At 43.0% G+C, this 27136-nt stretch overlaps 3 protein-coding genes across 4 annotated transcripts in view; 2 read left to right on the forward strand and 1 right to left on the reverse strand.

Annotated features, from left to right (window-relative positions):
• Nucleotides 1-27136, reverse strand: part of fgfrl1a (fibroblast growth factor receptor like 1a) — a 415817-nt gene that overhangs the window by 196881 nt on the left and 191800 nt on the right. The gene's annotated exons all lie outside the window — the stretch shown is intronic.
• spon2b (spondin 2b, extracellular matrix protein) lies at nt 1176-15054 on the forward strand (the record flags this gene model as incomplete). Its single annotated transcript, XM_080745533.1, has 5 exons — nt 1176-1320; nt 3897-4120; nt 6976-7167; nt 8203-8389; nt 14876-15054. The coding sequence occupies 5 exons, from the start codon at nt 1176-1178 to the stop codon at nt 15052-15054; spliced, it is 927 nt and encodes a 308-aa protein (XP_080601659.1).
• LOC308301830 (barrier-to-autointegration factor-like) lies at nt 20004-20276 on the forward strand (the record flags this gene model as incomplete). Its single annotated transcript, XM_080745955.1, has 1 exon — nt 20004-20276. One exon carries the CDS (start codon nt 20004-20006, stop codon nt 20274-20276), a length of 273 nt encoding a protein of 90 aa, XP_080602081.1.

Here is a 27136-nt window from a genome sequence, read left to right on the forward strand (position 1 = left end):
CCGCTTCAAAAATAACTCAATCAAGTACAGTGCAAATCAGTGGCAAATGAGTTTTTCAAAGCATCTTGATGAATGATGTTATCAAAGTATTCTGAGGCACCCCTGGACTGGCATCACCGTGGCACCCTAGGGTGCCATGGCACCCACCTTGGGAAACCCTGATTTAGCCTACATGTGACATGTGATCTAATTTAGACAAGGCTTGTATTGTATGCAACCATTCATTTATTAAGCACTTTCAAGTGGCATCACAATATTGGGAATGTCATTATAGGTGAACATTTTCAAACATTTTCGCCCCCAAGCAAATAGCAAAAATCAAACCTCGGTTCGAAGTGAAGCGGTGAATTTTTATTCTATGTGTTCTAGAGCTATGAAATCTGTGTTCTAGATCTATACATTCTGTGTTCTAGATCTATACTTTCTATGTGCTTTAGTTCTATATTTTTTATGAATTCTAAATGAACGAATGATTTTGTCTGGAGGGCCAAATTGGCATGTGAAGCTTGACCAATCCTCAATTGGTCAAGCATGCACGGGACATGTACGGGACAGACAAAATTGACCAATCAGATGGGACAGACATGTACGGGACAGACAAAGCCACACCTTGGAAGCGGCTTTCACCGCTTCAAAAATAGTTGATCTACAAGCTCTCAATGCGTAATTCTCTCTAAATACACCCTTGGTGCCACAGTAGACTAGGTAAATTGCAACGGGACAGTACCTATGTTCCCCACACCTAAACCTAACCTTAACCCTAACCTCAGTAAAACTAACGCTGGTGAATGCTAACCTGGTGAAATGCTAACCTGACGACGCTGGTGAATGTTAACTTGTGGGGAACATATAACCTGGGGAACACAGGGAGGACCCCATTGGAAACCCCATAGGACACTCTCAGCTACAGCCGGAGTTTGCGGAAGCATCAATAAAGTTGATTTCAAGACTGATTTGCACATTGTGATGTGATTGCATCATGGCATAACATTCTACAATGGCCCCACTGACTGCTATCTCTCTCTCTCTTTATAAAGCTAGACATTGGACACCATCTAACCATGGACACCACGAAGCCCCTGCGTTTGGTCTCCGTAGCGCTCCGGAGTCTCTCCGGCGTGACCTCGGTGCTGCTGGCGTCCATCTTGTTGGGGTGCGGCGGCGGCGCCCGGGCCATGCCGGTGCCCACCCACACGCCCCTCTGCACTGCCCCCGACACCGCCCACTACAGCCTCAACTTCTCGGGGAAGTGGAGCCAGGCTGCCTTCCCTAAGCAGTACCCGGTCTACCGGCCCCCTGCACAGTGGTCCAATCTGATGGGTGAGTAGTTCCCTAAGCAGTACCCGGTCTACCGGCCCCCTGCACAGTGGTCTAATCTGATGGGTGAGTAGTTCCCTAAGCAGTACCCGGTCTACCGGCCCCCCGCACAGTGGTCTAATCTGATGGGTGAGTCGTGCAAATATGTGCAAGGACACCCACAACTCTGAGAGTGTGCAAACTAGTAAGACGCCTCTGGGGCGACATCAATTCTTGGCCATCTGGCCAGTGATGTATATCGAACCAGTTACCCATATATGGAGACCCCTGCATGATAGTCAACAATGTAATGTGTTACCATACCATACGTGGACTACGGAGTCCACGTATGGTATCGTGACGCCCCACAAGCCCTAAAAACTAAACTCCAAACAGCCCAAAAATAAACTAATTAGGGTCCTGCTTAACCTTCCCTATCAGACTCACCTCACCGCTACTCACCAGTTAAGAGTGGGGTGGCTCAGAGTAGATGACAGAGTACAGCAACTTGCAATGGGCCTGGTGTACAAGATACACTACACCACTATGATACCCAAGTACCTGTCAAAATACTTTATAAACGTTAAGGATGTCCATAATTACAACACCAGAGGCAGCGCCACAGATCACTTTCAACCCAGAGTCAAAACCAACAAAGGGTCAAACTCGTTCTTCTGCTATACCACCAAAATGTGGAAAGCCTTACCGAAGGCCACAAAGGAGTGTGGATCACTAGCATCCTTTAAAATTGCCCTGAAAAACCACTTACAGGCAGCAGCCGTTCGCAACTGGTAAAAAAAACAAACCTAGCCCAGGCCTACCCTCCCCTGCCCCTTCTTTGTATATACTTTCTGTTTGTTTAGACTTACTGTTTTCTTTTTTTTTTGTTCTTTCATTTTCTTTTATTTACATATCTACTGCATAGTACTGTGTTCTATTCGTCTGTCATTCAATGTTATATGAGATACTTAAATGGTTTCCTGTGGAAATAAGTCTTTTCTAGGATCTCCTTTTAGTAGACCTTGTACCAGTGAACTGTACCGTCATGAAACTGTACCTTTTCCTATGCAAACTTCTAATAAAGTCTTCAATCAATCAATCAAAACATGCCAATATATGGGCATTACCTGAGAGCTATTTCTTCAGCCTTCGTTGTGCACACTGGATTGTGCTCCAACTAGAAGAATAGCCTTCACAGTGAACTCCTGATAATACGCTGATTGTGTAAAGAAGACTGAAGTCTAGTGGGTCAATGTATACACTCAGCATTAACTAATGCTCAGGCTGTACCAATTTGTTCAGCTAAAAGTAATACATACCATATCTGTGTACTTATAGTGCTGACTGTTCCTCCCTCATTTAAACGTTTTCAAGTTCATTTCAAGACGTGTTTGTTTGTATCTCTAAAGTCATGTCATCAACAGGGATCTGTCCCGTTTCCTATAGTCCCTGCTGATTGGCTACGATTGCCTTCTAAAGTTTGTCTATGTGTTGCGAGGTCGCTTATCTCCCGATTAGGGAGTCTTACTGGTTAAAATGAGAAAAAAAGAATCACACCCAATGTGAAGTGAGCGGTGGTCGTGCTTGCATAACGTCTTCAGACTAGGATTTGAGTCTAGGATGTACAGGCTATGCTACACACACACGTTTTGCTATGGCAAAACGCTGAGAAAAAAGGCTACAGACACACGCACAGCCACTCTATGGAGCGGTTTACCACCGCTCAAAATACTGTATGTAATAAGGATAGGCATCAATAAGCATCAAGCATCTGTCTATACCTTTTCGATACCTTTTCGAACAGGCTAAAATAAAAATGACTTGTAACAGGGACGTGCTGGCCATTGGGAAAAGCGGGACAACTCCCGAGCGGCCGGTTCATTCCCGGCCGGTCCAGGCCGCCCATTAGGAAAAAAATAAAAATAAAATGTCGGCCTTCGTTCCATTTTGGGGGCTGCGCGGCCAACAAATTAATCGTCACTGTTGGCCAGAAACCTCGTATCTCCAAGTTTCAAATTTGTAGATAGCAAAGCCCTGCTTCATCAGACAAGGCCGTTGCACAAAAGTAGTGAAAACAGCAGATCTACAAGCACACAACGCCTCGCGATGCGAGGCGTTGTGTGCTTGTAAATTGGCTGTTTTCACTAGTTTAAATCATTTCTAAAATGATAAATACAAAACAAACAGTTTTGGACATACAAGGTTTCCACCCGACAACGACGAAATATAACTAAAAAAATAAATAAAAATGAGGGCCTCTCCAACTCTTTTTCCCGGGCTGAATCAGGGGCCCAGCACGTCCCTGACTTGTAATGTCTCACTAAACAAGGAGTATCAAAATAAACTATTCATTTATTCATTCAAGATGACCACCATGTCAAGTTTACACTTATGGCCTAAAGTTTATTACTCTCTCGTCTCGACTCACAAGAAATTGAAGTTGTCTGAACATCACCTCCCAACAAATTCTTTAGCTTTGACAAAATCAAGTCTTTTCTATCACATCACATTGTCAATTTCCCTTCTTTCTTTCTGCATCTCTCTCTCTCTCTCTCCCTCTCTCTCTCTCTCTCTCCTCCCCCCATCATCTCCTCTCTCAGGGGTGACCCACAGCTCAGACTTCCACATGTGGCAGCGTAATGACTTTGCCAGCAATGGAGTGAGGGAGTTCACAGAGAAAGGTGAGGCCTGGACGCTGATGAAGGAGGTCCAGGCGGCTGGAGAGCGCATCCAGAGCGTCTACGGGGTCTTCTCGGCTCCCGCTGCGGTGGGAGGGACCGGCCACATGAACACGGCGTTCCAGGTCTTTGCCAGGCACTCATACGTAAGCAGCTTCTAAACGCTCGGCTTCTTTCCAAACAGTGAGCCGTGTTCAAAAAGTGTTATCTAAACACTGTATTCACATGGGGGTCGTTTTGGGCTCTTACATCACACCGCCGAGGGGTGAGGTAAGAACAAATTGGCCTACATAGCTAAGGGCGGCATATAGCTCAGGGGTAGAGAAACCGCCATTAAAGCACGAAAGGTTCCCGAAGGGTTACCAGTTCGAATCCGGGCTCCCCCTGAGTTAATGTCGAAGAGTCCTTGAGCAAGACTCTGAACCCCTAGTTGCTCCCGGTGAGCAGGTTGCATGGTTTCCTCCGCCATCGGTGTGTGAATGTGTGTGAATGGGTGAATGTAATGCACGATTTATGTGAAGCGCCTTGGATAAAAGCGCTATATAAATGCATAATTTACCATTTACCGATGGTCAACAGTGATAAACTGCAGGATGAGAGGCAATAATATTGTGGACCAGAAGTTTAAAGATTATATTTATTATTATTCAGGTTTCCGGTCGAGAACAACTCGGAAAACCTCAAGGTTATCCCTAGACTGAGAGCAGGACCAGGATCCTTAGTCTCCCACTGTGTTGTTTCAGCCTGGCAATAACTTAGCCTACTTCTATTCCCAGTTGAAGGTGAAGCGGGGCGGGGCATATTACATAACAACGCTAAACTGGCAAGAAGCTTCTCCATAGGGTGCGTTCGGAAATGCGCAGCGGGTGTGCGCTCAGTGTAGTGAGTGCAGTGGGCGGTGACGTTGTAGAGTGCACTCAGTGTGGCTTATTTACGAACGACCAGTTAAGAGGCAGCTGTGTGCTTTTCCAGTCGGAAAACTTTCTTAAAAGCAGCAGTTGCTAACGTAACGTTGCTATTAAAAGGTAATTTAATTCATAACATTGGCCTACCTGTTGTTAGTTTACACGTTGATGCGTGTGTAACAATAAAGCCCAAAGGACCAATAAAGCAGCAAATGGAGAATGTTGTAATCATTTCCTGAGCTATTGTTCATAGCTGAGAAGCGCGAGACACCGCCATGAAAACCAACCAATCAAAACACCGCACTGACGCACCACACTGCCAAACCCCATCTTCTGAGTAGGGTCGGTCAGTGCGTGCACTCAGCACACCGGTGCGCTGCGCACTGGATTTTCGAACAACAACGCACCAAGTGCACCGAATAACGAACAACAACATGGCACACCAGTGCGTTGAGTGCGCATTTCCGAACGCACCCATTGTGTCCCTAGTGGCAGGTTGAGGTGTGTGCAGCACACTAGTTGTCAAAGTGGGGGCCAATTGGAAAGAAGGGAAAAGAAAAGAAATGAAGAAGGAAAAAAAACTTTGTAAATAAAATGTTTCATTTCGTAGCATTATGTGTACCCGTTTCCCTATTTTTGGAAGAGCTACAAGCTCACGTGTCATGCTGCGACATGTTGTGAGCTTGTAGATTTGTTATTTATTATATACCATATTGTCGTTGTCGGGTGGAAACCTTGCATCTCCAAGTTTCAAATTTGTATGTTCTATCGCAAAGTAAAGCCCTCAGCTGCTTCATCGTACAAGGCCGTCGCACAAAAGTAATGAAAACAGCAGATCTACAAGCACACAACGCCTCGCGGTGCGAGGCGTTGTGTGCCTGTAGATCGACTGTTTTCACTAGTTTAAATCATTTTAAAAATGATAAATACAAAACAAACGGTTTTGGACGTACAAGGTTTTCACCCGACAACAACGATATATTTAAAAAATAACAATAGGGGAGACGCAGCATGGCATGTTAAAGATTGGTAACCCTTGGTGTTGTACAAAATGGCATAAAATGAGAATTATGTTTGCATTTCATCATTAGGCTAATTATGCAGTAAACTCTACATAATTGGTATTTCTAACTGATGAGGGATCCATCTGAGTGGTGTTAGTGTTGGAGTGGAGAGTGGAGCAAAGGAGAAAGGTGGGAGGCGATGATGGAAGCAGATAAAGAGAAATGCAAGATGAGAGCAATATATGGATAACCAGAAGAATGTGCATATGGCCGGAGGTGAAAGCATTCAATGAGGTTCTTGTTTGGCCAGCGTTTTTCAAATTGAAGCAAGTAGAGAAATAGAGTCCTGCACACTGTCTTCAATTACAAATAAATTATTTTGGCCAACGTTTCGGTCATTCGGTTCTTCATCAGCCATCATCTGAATTACCGAAATGTTGCCAAAATACATTTCTTTGTAAGTGAAGACAGCGTGTGGGACTCCATTTCTCTACTCGTCAAGTTCACTGTTCCGACACACCTGTCCCTGTAGGTGTGCAAAAGGACTTTTTCTTTTCTTCTACAGTCGTGGCTAAAAGTATTGGCACATTGCATTTGTTTAAAAAAAACACACAACACACAATCGTCTAGATTGTGCACAGTGAAGGAACATCAAGGTCTCTGGAGATGGACTTGGAGCCTTCAGATTGTCCATGTTTGGCTGCAATCTGACCTTTTATTTGGTCCATCCATGCTCAGTGTGTGACACAAAACAGCAGAAGGACGGATTTACTCCATTTAAACTGGGTGGATTAGTGGTTACTAAAGATTAAAGTCAAGTTGGACTCACCACAGTTGAGTTCCATATTTATGCAAATGTATGTGTAGAATGAGCTAGGATTCTGTATTTATTCTAGTTTTATGTTGTGTTCCTCTGCAAACCAAATACTGTATGTTGATGCGAAATATGTTTTCATTTGCCAAGCTTCTGGAAGTTTTTTTTGTAGTTTTTTTCTGTTTTACAAATGCAAGGGTGCCAATACTTTTAGCCACGACTGTAAATTGAAGCAATTGAAATCACCTCCCACTCAGTTGTATTCCTCCTTTTTACAGGTGTCGTTCATCGTGCGCATCGTACCGAGTCCAGACTGGTTCGTGGGCCTGGACGGTGTCAACCTGTGCGAGGGCGACCAGTGGAAAGACAACGTTTCTCTGGACCTCTACCCTTACGATGCAGGAACCGACAGCGGCTTCACCTTCTCCTCTCCTAACTTTGAGACCATTCCTCAGGACAAGGTCACACAGGTCAGAGAGCAATGCCCTTCACTGTTTATTAAGCCTTAACAAAAAGACCAACAGGTCTCAGTAGCCACTTTACATGTATTTTAGTGTGGTTATGTGGTCATTAGTGTTTGTATTTACATCAGGGGTCTTCAAAGTTTTCAGGCCAAGGACCCCTTAGTTGAGAGAGAGATGAAGCAGGGACCCCTCACAATCTGTTAATAGATTCCATATAGTTTCATTGTTTGACAGCACAATCATCAGTGTATTTTGGATTCATGTTAATGTGTGTTTTCAGATATTTAACCACTTGATTAACTTCAATACTTGATAAACTTGACCTTTCACTGTACTTACACACTACTTTTACCCCTCCAAAGCTCTTTGCCGAAAATAGTCGATCTACAAGCTCACAACGCCTCGCAGCACAAGGCATTGTGAGCTTGTACATTAGATCTGCTGTTTTTGGCTAAAGTTCTCAGAATATGGACGCTAGGGTTCAAGTGGTTAAATAAAAAGGGGGAAAAAACAAGTTACTATCACACAAAGATTTGGAGGACCCCCTAGGTGTACCGGACCCCCTGTTGAAGACCATTGATGCTATTTGGCTATAGTGTGGTAGTATTGATGACATTATTTCATAAACTGCAGTCTTAAATCAAGGACTAAGAACAAGTACTAAAGGACAACAACGTTAGGTTTACTAAGAACATGCATGGGAATATAGATATCATGTTGTCTACTCCTCATCTTTTATAGTAGATGTATGATTTTTTTTGATTAGCCAAATAATTGAGAAGTGCATTATTACATATTCTTTTCAACAAATCAAAGTAAATAAAAAATAAAACAAATGTTTTATAATCGGTTAAACCAATTAGTTTGATGAACTGTTGCACAGATAAATACTATCAATACAGTACCCTGTTATTCCTCCAACACGGTGGTGTGTTCCTCATTCATTACCAACGACAGCCATTCTTTCAAGCGTTGGAGCTCTGTCCATCTCCGGTTATTCTACTCTGTAATTTCTTGTCTCCTTCACATTTCCCTGGTTAGATCACGTCGTCCTTCCCGAGCCACCCCGCAAACTCTTTCTTCTACCCCCGTCTCAAACACCTCCCACCCATCGCCAAGGTGACCCTGACCAGGAACAAGAAGACCAATAGGATCCTCAGCCTCCCTGCAGACCCCACCCAGTCCAACCAGCTGCCATCCCACAACGAGATCGAAGACAAGCTCATAAGTAAGTTGGACTAATGCCCTTAACAGTTTTACTGCCAGCCCATTTCAGTGTTTTTTTTACGACCACAAGAAAACGCTGTTTACACATCTATCCGTTCTGTTTATTCTTTTCAGTACCCTGGGTGACGCTAAATTCCACCATAGTTACACTCATACAACCATGCTAACAAAATGAGCGGGTGAGGAGGAAAGTGTGTTTTTATGTATAATGCATTCTAACCAGAATCACAACAACACAACACCGAATGGACCGTGCACTTCCGCGTTTTCGTTCAGTCACATGATCTGCCACTGGAGGCAATCAAGTGTTTCGTATGAAACACCTGTTTGTTAAATCGGCAAAAATAATGTATTTTGAGTTGTTTTATAACAAAAATAGCCTATTCTCGTCAACCTTCGTCTGTGGGTTGGTTGCCTAATTAATAATTCTCGTCAATGTACCTCTGTGGCTTTGAAAGAGTTAAAGGACAACTTGACCGATTTTCCAAGATTGATTGATTGATTGAAAATGTTATTAGACAAAAATGGAGAACAGTACAAGTATAGTCAATACAATAGAACTGTAGTACAGTACAAGTACAGTTAAACACCCTGCCTAAAAGGAACACCCCAAATAAGTATTTTTTTTTTACGTTGGAAGTCCTTGGTATTCAATTCATGGACATAACAAATATGAAGCAAAGAAAATATTAAATATCATAGCAGTTAGAAAAACAGAATGTACAGAATAGGGAATTATTAATGATATAAATAGCAGATAAAATAGCCGATCTACAAGCTTGTAGATCTGCTATTTTCAAATATGTTGTACTTTTACTTTTAGTACTTTAAGTACATTTTGATGCCAACACTTTTGTACTTTTACTCAAGTACAATTTGAATTCTGGACTTTTACTTGTAAGGGTGCCCTCACACCAAAATACCTAGAGTGGAATCTTATATAATATTTCTATATTGCAGTATTGCAGTATTTACTTAAGTAAAACATGTGAGTACCTTTTCCCACCACTGTCTGTCTGTGAGTTATATGAAAACTATAAACTATAAAAAACTGACACTAAAACCACCCAAACAGATCCAGCATCACATGCTGCCGTGCCGACAGCACACACTCATCTTAACAAGGATAATTGGAGTGCTACAAAACACGTCTGGAAAAAGCTATGTCAGCCAGGCAGTAAAGCTAACAATGCCATAATCAGTTCCATTGTATGGAACAACTGTAAAGATTTAACTCTGCATCGCATTAAAGGCCGCGTCGCCCTGACAACACGTCAACAAACAAGACACAGGAGGCCAAGAAAGCAGTTGTGGTTTTCTTGGATGTCCGTCTGCCTGCACTTTTCATGCAACCTTCCTTCCATCTACCCCTCCCTCCGTTTATCCTTTCTTCTCCTCATCAATCTCCGTCTCTTGTCATCAGCACTATGTAATAATAGGACTTGAACTATTTCAAATACATAATGTTGTAATTAATGGCATAAAAACACAGGAAATCTGATTGTTTACAGATGAAGGATTTTGTTTTTCTTTTTTGGTTAACGGCAATCAGATGACACATACAGGGGTTAAAGCCAAAAACATTCCAAGACTGAAATCTATTTTCTGACCGTGTCCCAATATGTGATTTTGCAGCGCACACCAATATCTGGGGTGTTTCCCTGAAGTTCTGAACTGCCTTCGTTGAATGTGTGTGTGCATCAATCCATGCTTCATTTTATAGAAGTATCTTCTGAAGTTCTGTTGTATTCTATTGCTAGTGTGGCCAATTCAAATACACATATCTTGAAATTATAACTGCTTTTTAGTTTGGAGATCACTTGACTAGCGTTTTGACGACGTTGTTATTCATCGCTACTCCTCCCCCCTTATTTATTCGTTTATTTGCAGATCTGCACTGATCTCAGAAGTAGACCCTATGGAATCCTCAAGACTGAAATCAGTCACCCTAGGTGGGGTCGGCGATAGGGCCTTTCTGTGTGGAGTTTGCATGTTCTCCCCGTGTGTCCTAGGGTTGATACCCTCACAAAAACATGCAGTAATCCTGGTCTCTATAATGCCGCCCTCCCCCTGGCCAGCCGGGGGGGTTGATGGAGGGGAAAGGAACTGGTTGGAATAACGTGCTCCTTCCACATGCTACGTCGAAACCAGGGAAATCTCCACTGTCAGGTGAAAAGAAGCAACTTGGACTCCTCATGCATAGAAGGAAGCATGAGGTCAGTCCGTTGTCTCCCCAGGCGCGGCAGAGGGAGAGCAGAGCCCAGGATTACATAGGCAATTGGCACTGGGTGAAAATGGGCTACAAAACTGTGGGATAAAAAATAAAAAAAAAGACTGAAATCAGTCCCCAGGACTGAGAACTTTAACCCCTGCACATATTCCCCGCAAAGAGATCTGTTACTTCTCAACCATTCTCCTACCAGTCATCCCTCCCTGCCCACTCTCTCCCTTCCTCCCATCCCTCCCCCTCCCCTCTCTCTGTCATTACCTCCCAGTGACCTGTTCATAATGGAAGCTCAAGGAACGGCGAAATATGCCAAGCTCAGCCTCGCCTCCACTTGCGCGTTCCGTTCCATCTGTTCCATGTCTCCATCCGTCCGTCCCTCCTCCAACCCCTCTGCTTTTCAGATCCCCTCCAACAGATTCAGTCTGTGATACGTATCAGCCTTTTTACAGCCTCATAATAAGGTGGGCTGAAGGGGCTTGACGCACAGAGCACTATGCCAGGGTTAGGGAGGGGAAGAGGGGGCAGGTGGGAGCAGGCGTGTCGCACCAAAGTCTGGGCCCTAGGTACTTTAACTATTGAAAAATAGCAGATCTACAAGCTCGTAGACACATTTTCACAATGTTTCAAAAATAGCAGATCTACAAGCTCACAGCGTGGCACTCGGTGCCGAGTTGTGAGCTTGTATATCTGCTATTTTTCAATAGCTAAAGTATAATAATTCCCGGCCCCTCCACCTTGGGCCCTAATAACTCAGTCCCACTCCCCCCCCCCCCCCCCCATTTTGACATGAATTCAAAATACACTGATGATTGTGCTGTCAAACAATGAAACTATGTGGAATCTCTGAATATGTAGTGGGGGTCCCTGCTTCATCTCTCTCTCTCTCAACTAAGGGGTCCTTGGCCTGAAAACATTGAAGACCCCTGGCCTAACGTTAAAGGACAACTTTGTTTTTTTACAACAAGGGTTCATATTTTAGATTGTAATTAGAGAAAAGAAAATAAGTGTTAAAATGTTTTCATCTACTGCTTTCTATTAGCACATTTTAGTATTTTGATTTCAGTGCGTGGGGGCATGCGTACAAGTGGTTAAATTTGTCTTTTTAGACACAATAAGCCTGCAATTTCTTTGTTACTATTTACACCAACGGCCATAAGTCACATCTGGCCATGAAAGATTGCGTTGCATCATGGGAATGGGCTCAGTGTGTCTAAAAAGATATATTTAGCCACTTGCATGCATGTAAATCGAAATAGTTAAAATCACTAAAATGATAGAAAGAGGTAACAGAAAACATTTTAACACTCATCTTTTCTTTTCTCTAATGACTATCTTTAGGAGATTTCTCAAGCTGAGAAAGGTCTGGTGACCGAAACGTTGCTACATTAATACATTTTCTGAAACGGACAAGCGGCAGTGTGCGGGTCAGTCTGTCTTCTAGTCAGATCTCCTAATGTTTTGTAACCCACGCACCTGCTAAGAGAGGAACTGGGTGTGCATAAGCCTTCCCTTCTCTAATGACTATCTAAAATATGTTGTTTGTTGTAAAAAAAAAACAAAGTTATCGCTTTGAAAATACATATATTCAAAGATTTGCACACATTTTCACGACTTTTTTCAAAAATAGCAGATCTACAAGCTCGCAGCGTGGCACTCGGTGCCGCGCTGTGAGCTTGTATATCTGCTGTTTTTCACTGGTTAAAGCATTCAATAATTCTAGGCCTAAAGGCACTTAAGCCTATACTAGTATTCCCCAACTGCTCAATAAGCAACATTCAGAAGACTGTGGTTGCACTTTACTGGGCAGCTCCCGCTGCACGTTGTGTGTGTGTATTATGTCTGCGGGAGCAGGGTGGTGCAGCTGGAAAAGTGTACACCCCAGCAAACCACATAACCCTGCAAGGCCCAGCGTTGCTTTTTGGCAACATTTTTTAAATCATTTTTTAAAAAATGTTATAATTAGTTTTCCTGTTCTTTTTTTTAACATTAACATCACCATTAAATCCTATTGTTTAGTATTACAATGCCATTGGCCACGACATTTGCATATAAATACCCCCCACAGAGGCTGACATTCACACCTCCCAGAGAAGTTGAAATTCCAGCATCTGGACGAACAACATCTCACTTTTTAACAGAAGCTATTCCTCACTAAAACATAAGTAAAATGCCTGTAATATTTTTTTTTCTCGTGATCATTAGAATGTCTAGAACACGTGCATAATTATGTTAATATTGTGAAAAATATCCCCAAATTGCAAATTAGAGCATGATTTATGACATTTAGGCCGAGAATTATTGAATGCTTTAACTATTGAAAAATAGCAGATATACAAGCTCACAAGCTTGTAGATCTGCTATTTTTGAAAAGTCATGAACATTTTTGTGCAAATCTTTGAATATCTCATTTTTAAAGTGAACATTTGTAACTCAAATATTTGCTTCTGGGGGGTCCCCTGATACCAAATACTTTGAGATGGGGGTCGGTGGCCAAATACATATGATTCTAGGGGTCCTTGACATGAAAGAGTTTGAGAAAGAGAGTTTGAGAACCACTGACGTAGAAACGTGTGTTTTTCAAAAAACTTTCAAAGGATTTAGAAGACACTAGAATCGGGTCAAAATCAGGTCAAAATTCAAATTTCACGATTGGTGCCGCGCTGTGAGCTTGTATATCTGCTATTTTTTAATAGTTAAAGCATAAAATAATAATACGCAATAATGCGTAACCGGTCTAAACCACTTAATAAATAAAAGTTGAAAAGAAAAAGACTGCTCCGCATTTGGTGGAGAGTTATATGGCAATAACAACAGCTGCCAAGATATTTTAACAAGACACGGATGCATACGGCTTGCATGTGAGGGGAGGTCACCACTTAGCCTAATGGGATTCCCTTTCGTTATAACATTTACTTTGGCTTACGTGAGAATACAAACGGGTGCGTTTATGGTGCAGGAGTGTTATTATATTACAGCTACACAGTCTATATATCCATATGGAAATCTCATATGAATCAATTTATCCATTGTTCCTATACTTTAACCTAGTTGGCCAGGGTCCCCCAGGGTTCTATGCCAGATACTCTTCTAGTATTTCCCTACACCCAATCTCTTCGACCTACAAGCTCACGTTTCATTATTTTAACATTTTCTTTTTATTGGGGGGTATCTTGCAGGTTACAGTAGTCAAAGGACAATGAATTAGTTTCCCCTTTTGAAAGAGAAGAAAAAGGACAAACAAACAGACAAGGAAAAAAAAGACAGAAGGAAAAGAAAATACAACTAGAAGCAGTGTTCTTCTGAGCACAGGTCTCCACCAGGCCAGGCGTCCTGGTGGTGCTATAATAGGCCAATGTAAAAAGGGTGGCATGTGTTCTTCACCAATCTTAGACCTTTCATGGCGCCACCATGAGGCTGATTTGAACATTTTGAAGTGCAATTTCTTCCTTGGCCTTTTGCAAAGTAACTATATTTGGATCTGATATGCAGTGAAGTAGAAGTAAAAGTATTGGAAATTGAACATGCTCAAGTAAAGTACAAATTCCTCAAAATTGCACTAGTACAGTACTTAAAAGGGATATTCCACTTTCATAAAAACTTTTGGTCATTTTATCGTCTAATCAGGCTTTTAGAAACACCCTGAACAGATTTTAATTTGCTTGATTCAATATTTAGATATTTGATGTAAATGTTACCAGGCCCTACAGGCTCAGGGCCTCTCCCCTTACACACCCATTGTAACTTCAAACACTATTTTAACCATGATAGATTCATTAAAAACACCCATTATTTTTTCTGGTGACTCATACTACCCTCCTAATACGTGAGCAGGCCGTGTTTTTTCAATAAGTTTTTTCTTTTCTTTTTTATAATTATTTGGGAAAATTGAAAAGATTTAATACAATAAAAATGTATTAAAAATAAATGAAAAAACAGCCTGCTCACGTATAGGGTAGTATGAGTCACCTGAAAAAATAATGGACGTTTTTAATCATGGTTAAAATGGAGTTTGAAGTTGCAATGGGTGTGTGTGGGGAGAGGGCCTGGTAACATTTACATCAAATATCTAAATATTGAATCAAGCAAATTAAAAACGGTCCAGGGTGTTCATAAAAGCCTGATTAGTCGATAAAATGACTAAAAGTTTTTGTGAAAGTGAAATATCCCTTTAAGTAAATGTACTTAGTTACTTTACACCACTGTTGAATCTTGAATCTAGTTGTCAGTGTAAACTAAGCATGCCCCTCCCTCTCCCTGCAGACACGCCCCTGGACTGTGAGACGTCGGTGTGGTCCCCCTGGGGCCTGTGCAAGGGCAAGTGCGGGGACTCTGGCGTCCAACACCGGACCCGCTACGTCCTCATGCACCCGGCCAACCACGGCGTGGCCTGCCCCCCGCTGGAGGACGAGAAGAAGTGCACCCCGGACAACTGCTTATGACTAGGCCAGGAGCAGAGAGAGAGGAGGAAGAGGAAGGAGAGGAAGGAGAGGAAGCAGAGGAAAGAGAGGAAAGGAAGAAAAGGACGGAGGTTGAGGAACAACAAAAAGAGGTCCACATCTAAAGCCTAATTTATTTGGCGTCCCGGAAAACAGCAGACCTACGGTCTCACAACACGTCGTGAGGTTCTCCTTCCACTTCTTACAGCTAATTCCCTTCTGGGTAGCCAGAGCGGCTCATCCGTTTCCATCTGGTTTCGTTTTCTGCGCCTTCCTCGGTAGTCAACTGCATGTCCTCTCTCAACCTCCTCCTTGGCCTTCCTCTTCTCCTCTTAACTGGCATTTCCATCTTCAGCATCCTTCTCCCTAGCCATAAATCATAACTCTTGTAGAGTGCTTTTATTTTGGGACGTTTTCCCTCTACAAGAGTTATAAAGGGGAGTCAGAACACTCTTGCTGGGTGCAGCCCTTCCGTCCATTTTCTGCTCCAAACATGTACAAATCAATATATAAGGTGCTCTCCGTATTGTCCAAACTGTTTTCTACCGACCTGTCCACTCGTCGGCATGTGTTAGTCCATATGTTTCCAATAAATTAATACTCAAACTGACGGTGATCCCCTTCACTATTCACTCATACTAGGACATGACGTATTGTAGGACGGAAGTATTCCGACGTTTCTAGGCGGAAGCATTACGACGAGGAAACGCAAGACACAGAGAAGTTTGAGTAAACATTAATCTATTGGAAGCATAATTATGGACTAACACATGCCGACGAGTGGACGGGTCAGTAGAAAACTGTTTTGTCAATGCAGTGAGCACCTTATTGATTTGTACATGTTTTGAGACGAAAATGGACGGAAGGGCTCAACCAGCAAGAGTGTTCCGACTCCCCTTTATAACTCTTGTAGAGAGTAAATGTCCCAAAATAAAAGCACTCTACAAGAGTTATGATTTATGGCTACCTTCTCCCTACTGTATGTATACCCCTCATCCCTCCTTCGCACATGTGCAAACCATCTCAACCTCGCTTCTCGTGTTTTATCCCCAAACCGTCTAACCGGAGCCGATCCTCTTAACATTTCTGATCTTGTCCTGCCTTGTCATGCCTTATGAGTAACCCGTCTTTTCGTCAGTGCCACAGTTTCCAAACCGAGGTTGTATAGATCTACTATTTCCAGCATGTGGCGCCATCGTGTGACAAAGTGTGAATCAGGCTTCAGACTGACTGTGTTTGATGGATTTACTGATTCAATGATTCTTTGATCAGTGGTATTGCAAGAACGACTGTCTTGACTTTTGAATACACTGCCTTGATACTCTGCCCATAAAGAGCTACATTTACAGATCTAGCATTAACGCTAAACAGGCAAAACTCTGACATGAAGTACTGGTGCTTCAAAGAAACTAGGATACCAGGTAAGGCTCAATCCTAGTATCTGTCTTAAAACAACATGTTGTAAAATAACTTTCTCAGCATTTGTGGTCATGTAGTATGCATAGTAACTTACGAGCGTCTATCAAACTAAGAGACCATATGGGATACAAGGAAAGAGGAGTGGTGGGGTGTGAAGTGGAGCCTGAAGAGGCGAGTTTTCAGCCAGCGGTGGAACATGGGGAATGAGACTACACTTCTGACTGAGGGGGGGGGGGGGGGGGGGGGGAGTCTAGGTCTAGGGCTGCGTCCACACAACTCTACTAAGGTATATTAATGATATAGTTCAATATTGAAAATGGGTGGTGTTCCCCTTTAAATTAAATCCTCGTTTCCTAAAGGAGCAAAATGGCTGGCCGAATTCTACTCCCTGTAGGAGCTAGGATGTAGGAGATAGGACAGATCAGAACTAGAAAGATGTAATTCTGGGAAATTGCGAGTGTGGTTGCCTATTTATTGTCTGGGTAGCCAATCCTCAAGCTAGCACCACTCAAACTCAATGGACGTACTCTATAATGGTGACATCACCGAGAATGCAGCTTCCTGATTGGCTAGACGTTTATCTAGAAAGAATAAAGTAGCACTAGAACTATAAAGTGTTGCCCTGGAGGGCAACCACTCTAATAAGGACCGTAGACGCAGCCATGTGAAGCGTTAGCCAGGGTGTTTTGGGGAAGGGACCAACAGACTTCCTGTGTTCCTGGAATCTAAGCGAGCGGTAAGGGGTGAGGGGAACTCATCTCACGTCCTGGAGGTAAGGGGTCGGTTGCCATGCCCTGCCCTGCCTGGTGTTTTGTACACAACCAGAAGCCAGTGAAGGAGACATTGGTCTGCCAGCAATCAGACAGAAATCATGGTGCTTCTATGCTTCGTCCTGTAGTACAGTGGTTCTCAACCTGGGGGTCCCCAAATTATTTTGGGGGGTCCCCAGATCATTAAATTAATGTGTAACATTGTTTTCTCACTCAACAGTAAACAAACCAGCATAAAGTTTAAGTGTATAGAGGGTATCTGCACATTTCTAAAGTGACAATTGGAGAGATTTTAAATACCTCTAAAATGACAAATTAAACATTGGTCACATTGTCAAATATTAGAGGCAGAAATTGTGAAAATAGCAGATTTAAATGCTCACAAGTTGTGAGCATGTAGATCTGGTATTTTCACAATAGAACCGTGTTATACAAAACGTAATTTCTCAACTCTGCTGCTCGTAGGGTATCGGGGGTCCCCAGTTAAAAAAATATTATTTTGGGGGTCCCGGCCTGAAAAGGTTGAGAACCACTGCTGTAGTAGGTTGGGAATCATGGTGATTTCAGACATAATGTCTGAACCCTGATTCCAAACCTACATGTGTCATACAATATCATTGTATGACACACTGTTCTTCTAGCATCGCAGTGTTCAAAATGTAGTGTTTACAGAACCATTGTTGTTGTGTTTTCTCCCAAAGACAAAGGATATATTTATAACAGGATTTTACCCTGTAGTGTACAGTGTATTAATGTTGACAGTAATACCTATTATTTCACGATGTTCAGGTATTATTAATGTACAATCAAAGAGAACTCTTTGTGATGATGAATTAAATGTACCTTTTTGTAAAATAGTTGGTGGAACTGCAATGGTGTTCTTTTTTACTTCAGTGTGTGCTATGTATGTTCAATAAAGTGTAAATACATGTAAAGGCAAAGTGTTTGCAGATGTAATACAGCATGCTTTGAAGGAAAAACACATCGTAATGTTCTATCTATAAATCCAGGAAAACATGGCTCTTACAATACAGGCATGTTTTCATTGCAGTCCCAGAATTTTTCCTGCAAAATAATTAGCATAATGATTTTCAACTTGCCAGGACTTTTGTTTTTTGGGTGTTTTCACATGCCCTCATTGGCAGCAAAAATGCTGTTAAGCTGTAAAATACATCGTTTTCACTAAACCATTGTGGCGGCATGAAAGACCAGTTGCCAGAGAAAAATAAGCAAGCAGGTGTACGAAAATAAGACCCAAAAAGTGATATTATCTAGGCCACGCAAGATTTAAAACTATATGCATCGCCACATCAGCTACTTGAAAATTACCGATCTACAAGCTCACAACAAATAAAATGCAACCAGCAACTATCAATGTATACAAGCAACCTTACGGAAATCAAGCCCATCAAGCGTGAATTTCAAAATTGCCGTCATTTTTGAAAAAACGTCCAAGAAGTTTTGCTCTATGAAAACGAGGCATAAGGATGCCTCGCTAGTCGCTACAAATCGAAACATGTAAAGTGCAGAAGAATTGATGCAGAACATCCCGCCAACTTCCCACCCACCGTCTCTCATCAGACGGTGGGATCATCAATGTGATCTACATGAATTGTATTGTTGTTATTAGACCCTGTCTTTTAGTTTGTGTATCTTGTCCTGTCCCTGTTGCATATTCTAGTGGTCCTCAACATTTTGCATGTCAACCCTTTTCTCATGTTCTGTGCCAGGGAACGATGAATAGCCCTTTTTGTTATCACCGCGCTCTGACGTGTCTGGTGCGGTGTCCTCTTAGATCATCAACGTTGTTGCGATCGTCAGGTCGCAGTTACTATCAAAACCTCCACCGGCTGTCCGTCTGTCACGTCACACGTCACACTTTTCCCCTACTCATATCTCCGCCACCGTTGCCCAGATCCATGCCAAACTTTGCACACACACTCCTTGGCTGCCAGACCACAACCCCCACCCCTCATTTCTCGCACCATGATGCCGATTATTGCAAGACACATTTTTTGACACTGCTCCTACAGATTTTTTCCTAAAATCACGCAAACCGGTACACAGTATCTCTACAGTCATGTCATCAAAATGTATCTATCCCATCTAGCGCCACCATCTGGCCAATTTTTGAAAAACACATTTTTGGACACTGCTCCTACAGATTTTTCCCTAGAATCACGCAAAGCGGTACACAGTATCTCTACAGTCATGTCATCAACATGGATCTGTCCCATTTCCCATATTCCCTCCTGATTGGCTACCATTGCCTTCCAAAGTTTGTGTATGCGACCTGACGGTCGCTTATCTCCCGATTTAGGGAGTCTTACTGGTATAGGTACTGTAGGTAATGGTTCGCACACTGTGGCAAGAGTTGATTTTCTTTTACTTTATTGCATCTTCAACATGAGAAACTACAAATCTATCAAGTGATCCGCAATCGCCATCCCGGTGCGGGGTGTCCTCCTCACGTAGCGTGACTAGCTGTGATGATGTCCACCTGGACATCTGTCACAGCATCTTCAAAAGTTAACACACACCCTGCAGTTCCGTCATCTCAGAATATTTGTCACATCTTGTGATTCTTTAGGTCAGATCCACCATCCAAATGTAGTCCATACTTGGGCAAGACTGACATCATCGATATGACATCCATTCCGTGAATAAATGAATAGGTAAGCAACTAGGTTGCCACTAACTACTAGTATTAAACCGTGTCATCAGGAAGAGATGCAAGCGATTTACCAGCAACTGAAGGCAGTCATGTCGTCGACGTCCCAGAAACACAGAGACTTTGTGGCAGAACCCATGGGGGAGAAATCTGTCATGTCTCTGGCAGGCATCGGAGAGGCGCTGGGGAAAAGACTGGAGGAGAAGAGGTTTGACAAGGCCTACGTGGTCCTGGGACAGTTCCTGCTGCTGAAGAAGGACGAGGAGAGCTTCCGGGTGTGGCTGAAGGACACGTGCGGAGCAAACGCCCGGCAGCAAGCTGAATGCTACGGCTGTCTTCTGGAGTGGACCCACGCCTTCCTGTAAAGCACTGAATGCTACGGCTGTCTTCTGGAGTGGACCCACGCCTTCCGGTAAAGCTGAATGCTATGGCTGTCTTCTGGAGTGGACCCACGCCTTCCTGTAAAGCTGAATGCTACGGCTGTCTTCTGGAGTGGACCCACGCCTTCCTGTAAAGCAAGCTGAATGCTACAGCTGTCTTCTGGAGTGGACCCACGCCTTCCTGTAAAGCAAGCTGAATGCTACGGCTGTCTTCTGGAGTGGACCCACGCCTTCCTGTAAAGCAAGCTGAATGCTACAGCTGTCTTCTGGAGTGGACCCACGCCTTCCTGTAAAGCAAGCTGAATGCTACGGCTGTCTTCTGGAGTGGACCCACGCCTTCCTGTAAAGCAAGCTGAATGCTACAGCTGTCTTCTGGAGTGGACCCACGCCTTCCTGTAAAGCAAGCTGAATGCTACAGCTGTCTTCTGGAGTGGACCCACGCCTTCCTGTAAAGCTGAATGCTACGGCTGTCTTCTGGAGTGGACCCACGCCTTCCTGTAAAGCAGCACCCTGGCCACAATATGACTTCCGGTTGGTTCTAGCGGAAGTGGCGGAAGTGCTGTGTTTAAAGGAAGTTAACGTCATGCGTTGTAGTCTTCCGTTGAAATTCTCACGGCGGAAGTTGAACAGTCTCTGCCTGATATTGTCACCAGGCTTTTCTCTTCGCAGATGAGTAAGCCTGGCTACACGAGGCTAGTAAAGCAGTGGTTCTCAGAATTTCAAGGTCTCCCCTTACGGGTCCACTTGGTTCCTGTTGTACACTGTCAGAGTTACAGACTTGTATGGGTCCATTTAGACCCCCTAAAGGAGCCCACAGAGTCCCTGGAATCCACTTTTGAACACTGCTGTAAAGTATCATTCCCTTTCTTCCTGCCCGTGGCTAAACCAAGATGACCAATCTTTGGCAGTGGGAGAGTGTTTTTTTGCAGGTCTTTCAGTCCGAGTGTATCAAAAAAGCAACTGGGTTAAGGCAGAGGACGCTTGTGATTGGCTGCGCGGAGGTGCCGAAAGTCGCGGGGACGGAGATACACCTTAACTTAACCCTAACCCTAACCTCAGTAAAACTAATGCTGGTGAATGCTAACCTGGTGAAATGCTAACCTGGTGAAATGGTAACCTCTGGTTAATGCTAACCTCACCTGGTGAATGTTAACCTGGTCGGGCCAACGGGATGTTGTCTCCACCTTAACCAAGGTGCATGTTTGATACACTCAGACTGAAAGCCCCGCAAAAAATACTCTCCCCTTTGGCAGTACCATGTTGGCACTTGGCACTGGCAGCACCAAATCTGCAGGCCAAGTAAATTCCCCAAATATTGTTCCCATATACCTGTCCTGTACTGTGACTGACTCCATCTCTGGCCTGAGGAAGAGAAGACATTGTATTCCTATGAATGACTCAAAGCTGGCAGCCCTGGAGCTGGTGCTCCATCTGGCCTCGCAACTCAGCCTGGACATCCTGCAAGACCCAATCACACCTAACTGAAAATGTGTTGCTCTCAAAATATGATCACCTTGCTCAACAATAAGAATGGCCGGCATTTGCGTGGAGATTTCTTTGGCAGTATTGTGGGTGTGGCAGGCTGGCAGCCTATGGAGGCTGGCAGAGCTCATCCATCCTGAAGCCAGGAGTAAGGGCAATGGTACTGATCCGAGAATTCTTTCCTAGCAAAGTGAACCTGTGTTTTGTAAACTTTCTGAGTAATGTCATCGGGTTTGGACGGCTGCACCACAGAAAGGTGAATCTGTTGGTCATGCTTCACTTGACATCACAATATCTAATATAAATGGTGAAATGGAATTCATTTTACAGTGGATTCGTCGTGACTCGCGTCACGGCAACCACAATCTTTCTAGTTAACAATTAATATTTATTATCGCAATGCCATTGCATTCAGATCAGTGCCGTCACTCTATGACAGTGGTTCTCAAACTTTGAAATTTGAAGGTCTATCCTTAACTTTGACAGTGTACAAATTGAACCAAATGGACCCGTCAGGGTCCATTTGGTTCCATTTGTACACTGTCAATTTAGACACTGTCAATTTAGACCCCCATTAAGGAACCTAGAGAGTCCCTGAGATCCACTTTGAGAACCTCCGCTCTATGATACTACAGATTATCTGTACAAGCGTGACACAGAATCTGGGATCGCAAACCCCCAGAAGTGGAGCCTAAAATACGGTTATTAATTAAATGAACATAACACTGAACCTTTCAATGCATAGTTAAGATGATAACCTATCAAAGTACAATCCACAGAAATATCCATTAATTAATATGGACAACTAAATGCCACAGGGAGGAGGCCAGGGAGGTGGAGGGAGTTTGAACACTGACGGGCTGCAGAACGTAGCTAACAATGCTGAGCATGTAGAATGAACAGAGATGTTGGTCTGCTTACAAAGACAGAGAGTTCCACTGTGAGAATGAGGGTGTGTGAGAGTTAGCTTGTAGAAAATGGGAATGAAGAATGGAGAGTGAGGTTGAATGTGGAGAGACAGACTGAGCTGAATTAATGGGGGGCGGGAGGCGGCAGTGTACACCTCCTGCCTTCCGTGTCTACCTGAATTATCGCTAGTTCATGTAGGACACCATGCCATGGCAGCAGAACAGCGTCTAATTGTTAAATGAACTAAAACTTGAAAAGGAAACCTATACATTTTGTAATGTAATATCTGGAGTGGGTCTGTCTGTACAGTAGATGTTATAGATAGATGTTACAACTAAATGATCATCTACAGTATATGATCATCTATATGAGCTATAACACTGGTTTAATTTGTGGAAAAACCATCTCTATGGTCCTTTATTATTTGCACTAATTAAGTATTTACCAAGTATTTTCAAACGTTTTCCTTTATTTCTTTTTTAATGATTGTTAATCCATCCATGCATGGTAATGTAGACCGGGAGGCAAAGGCAGAGGGTGTACCTTTCTTTTTATTCTTTTTTATATATTTTGTCTTGTACAGAGTGTTGTTGGAATTGTGTGGAAGTAGGATCTGGGTAAGGCCATTTGTGTCTCTTTTGGGGGGATAGTTTTGATTTAGTGTAAGGATGGGTTACATCGTTTTTTACTACATTACAAGTATCATAATGTGACAAATCTGAATAAACAAACAAAGCATAATACAATTAGCGTGCAAAAAGCATCAGCATCTGTCTAAATGACATGCCAGTGGCACTCCCAGAGTTAGAGTCATGGTACACCATGGAACAGTACACAACACCCAGGGACGTGCTGGGCCCCTGATTCAGCCCGGGAAAAAATAGTTGTAGAGGCCCTCATTGCGCGCTATAGAGAGAGATCTCTCTCTATAGCGCTGCTGCTACTCAAAGATTTGCCATTTCAGATCATGACAAGTGACAAGCCAGTGGGCCAATTACATGAGTTATATTTCGTCGTTGTCGGGTGGAAACCATGACCTTGTCCAAAACAGTTTGTTTTGTATTTATCATTTTAAAAATGATTTAAACTAGTGAAAACAGCCGATCTACAAGCACACACACAAAGTTGTGTGCTTGTAGATCTGCTGTTTTCACTACTTTTGTGCGATGGCCTTGTAAGATGAAGCAGTGCTTTGCTTTGCGAAAAGATCTACCAATTTGAAACTTGGAGATACGAGAATGGAACGAAGGCCGACATTTTATTTTAAATTTTTTCCTAATGGCCGGCCTGGACCGGCCAGGAATGAACCGGCCGTTCGGGAGTTGTCCCGCTTTTCCCAATGGCCAGCACGACCCTGACGACACCTCAGATCAGGGGTGGGCGACTTTGATGATGGAGAGGGCCACTATATTTACACCTTCACTCCAGAGGCCCACAATGCATATTGCTACGTACTACTTTGTCATTCTAGTATCGTATACAAAAGAAGCAAAAAAAAAAATGCAGATCTACAAGCTCAAAACGTGTCGCTGCGGCACGTTTTGAGCTTGTAGATCGTCTTTTTTTGCTTATTTTGAATTGGAATCCTGAATTATTTTTTGTTATGTTCTTTTTATTGGAATCCGGAAAAGGAAATGTAAAACTTTTGATTGTTAACTTTATGAACTTAAATACAAATGCGGACATAAAAAAGATTAACATTAATTTTAATAGTATAGTCATTAAGCTACTAATAAAGACTGAAGGAATTAAAGCAGGAATTGACACAGCTGAAATCAATAATATATCAGTATTCTGATATCAACCTGCGGGCCGCATTCAGTGAAGGTGGGGGCCGCATGTGGCCCCCGGGCCACCAGTTGCCCATGTATGCCTCAGATGAATCTACCCAGTGCATATTTAAGCAATATTACACGAGAGGGTGTGCATTATCACGGTTATCTGGCACAACAGTCTTGCTGCAGGAACGAGCCGCAGCCGAGTTCCGTAGGCAGGGCTGAAGGGACAGATAACCGTGATAAGGCAGACCCTCCAGTGTAATATTGCGATTATATAACTGTTGCCCTTAAAAAAAACACGTCAACTTCATTTCATTTTAATTAAGATATACGATAGGAATTTGTAATTTTTTAATGCCTCATTTAGCTACTACGTCCCTGAACTTCACATGAAAACCGCTAGCCTGGCCGCCTAGCATAGTGTCGTGACAAACGCAGCTGATTTCTTTATTTGATGAGACCGTGCGGTAGTGCTCATTACCTGCACGGTTGGAGAGCCTGTTTTCCATTGAGAGCCCGACTACCTGTTGTATAATTACAAATAAACCTTGCAAAGGTATCCAGCCTCTCAATATCTGCATAAGAGCTCTCTCCACTGGCATAGCCTACCGATTGACATCCATAGCTGCCCCGTAGTATTGCACCACCACCCACACTAAAGCACTTTCACATGATGCACATAACAGACACTGGAGTGACACATATTCACATTGTTCGCAGAGCTTTTTTTTCTTTTTCTGGTCGACATGAGGCAATACAGTTTCAAACATTTGAGCACATGGTCATCTGTGATGAAACAATGTCAAGTGAAAATGCGTTAAACAGACACAAATTTGCCAATGATTCCTAGAAACTCCCTTGACCCTTGTTAATATTTCAAGGGTTTTCAAACAACACATTTTAGTGCATTGAATTATGGCTAAATTAGCCCACTCATTTGGCTTGGGAAACCCCTGCAACCTTCCTGAAGGACCCCTGGGGGTCCTCCAGCAGACCCCAAATTGAAAACCACTGCTGACAAAGAAAAAACAGGAACTAAAGAAGCCCTTACAGGTCAGAACGAGCCGCGCGCTACTAGTGGCCGCAAGAACATTTTGTGACAGACAGACACGAAGGGAATTGTGCATTTCATGTGGTACCATAACTAAACATGTTGGAGTTTACGTTTTACCACTTTAACCCTCACAGTCCTATTAAGGGCATGTCATTATCCAAACGTTTAGATAGGGCTTAACATTTTTATAGTCCTTTTCCAAGTGCTCAAAGCGCTTTACAATGAATGGTCCATTCATTCATACATGGGGAGGTGAAGTGGTGAACAGTCAACGCCAGCGTCCTTACTTCCCACATTCACACACCAATGGTAGCAGACCGACTCATTGGAGGCAATGTGGGGTTCAGTGTTTTGCCCAAGGACACCTCGACATGTGGACAGGAGGAGTCAGGATTCGAACCGCCGACCCACCTCCTGAGCCACAATTACACAAGCCACAAAAGGATATTTCACTTTAAAAAAAAAGTATCCATGTTGCTCGATTCGATATTTGATATTCATTTTATCAGACACGCCCCCTTCCTATACAAACCCTTGGTCCTAGGTCCCGGTTAACTCATATTGTACTAATACGTGAGCAGGCCCTGTTTTTCGATTACTTTTTTTCTTTCTTTTTTATTTTCTCCAAAAATATAGATGAGTCTCTAGAAACAAGGACGGATGTTTTCGATCTATCACGGTTAAAATGGAGTCTGAAGTTACAATGGGTTTGTATAGGAAGGGGGCGTGTCTGATAAAAGGAATATCAAATATCAAAATACTGAATCAAGCAACTTAAAAACTATCCCTTTAAGTGGTTAAAAACCAAAAGACAAGTCAAACTGTTGCCCATGCTTCTCCTTGAGGGCTGACAGCCTTTGCAGATGTTAAACGTGAGATGGGTTCATTACCGTAGAGTGGGAGTCGTCTTTAGAAGTGACCTCATCCCATGTTTTCAAAGGGGCCATGTTGTATGTATTTACCGTGTGTTAAGGTAGATAAGAGTAGGAGGGGGAAATGAGATCCTTGAGGCACGACGACACAACATTTGCAAATGCTATGAGAAGGACTGCTGGCAGTATTTAGAAGTTTACTTTATGAGAGAGGGAGACAGAGAGAGAGAGAGAGACACCCAGACCCTGTTTAAAACCCTGCAAGGCCCAGATGCGTTTTGGCAACATTTATATTTTATTTAAAAAAAAAAAAGAGTTTAAATAATTTGTCTTCCTGTTCTTTTTTCACCTTAACATAACCATTGGATCCTATTGATTAGTATTACAATGCCATTGGCTAGGATATATACCCCCCACAGAGGCTGATATTCACACCACTTAAAGATCTCTGGAGTCCAGAGTCTGGACAAACAACATCTCACTTTTTCACCGACGCTATTCCTCACAAAAACATAAGTAAAATGCCTGTAATAATTGTTTTGGTGATCATTAGAATATCTAGAACATGTACATATGTTATTATTGTGAAAAATATCCCCCAAATGATTTATGATTTATGGCTATCCACAAGTTTCCAACATCCCATCGTGCATTGCGCAGAAATTGGACGGAGCTTCCGGCGCCGCAGCCGAGTGTGATCTACAAGCTCACAACGGCTGCATCTGCGACGCGACGTGAGCTTGTATGTCT

The sequence above is a fragment of the Nannobrachium achirus genome, assembly GCF_963921795.1.
Source record: "Nannobrachium achirus genome assembly, chromosome: 17".
Lineage (NCBI taxonomy): Eukaryota > Metazoa > Chordata > Actinopteri > Myctophiformes > Myctophidae > Nannobrachium > Nannobrachium achirus.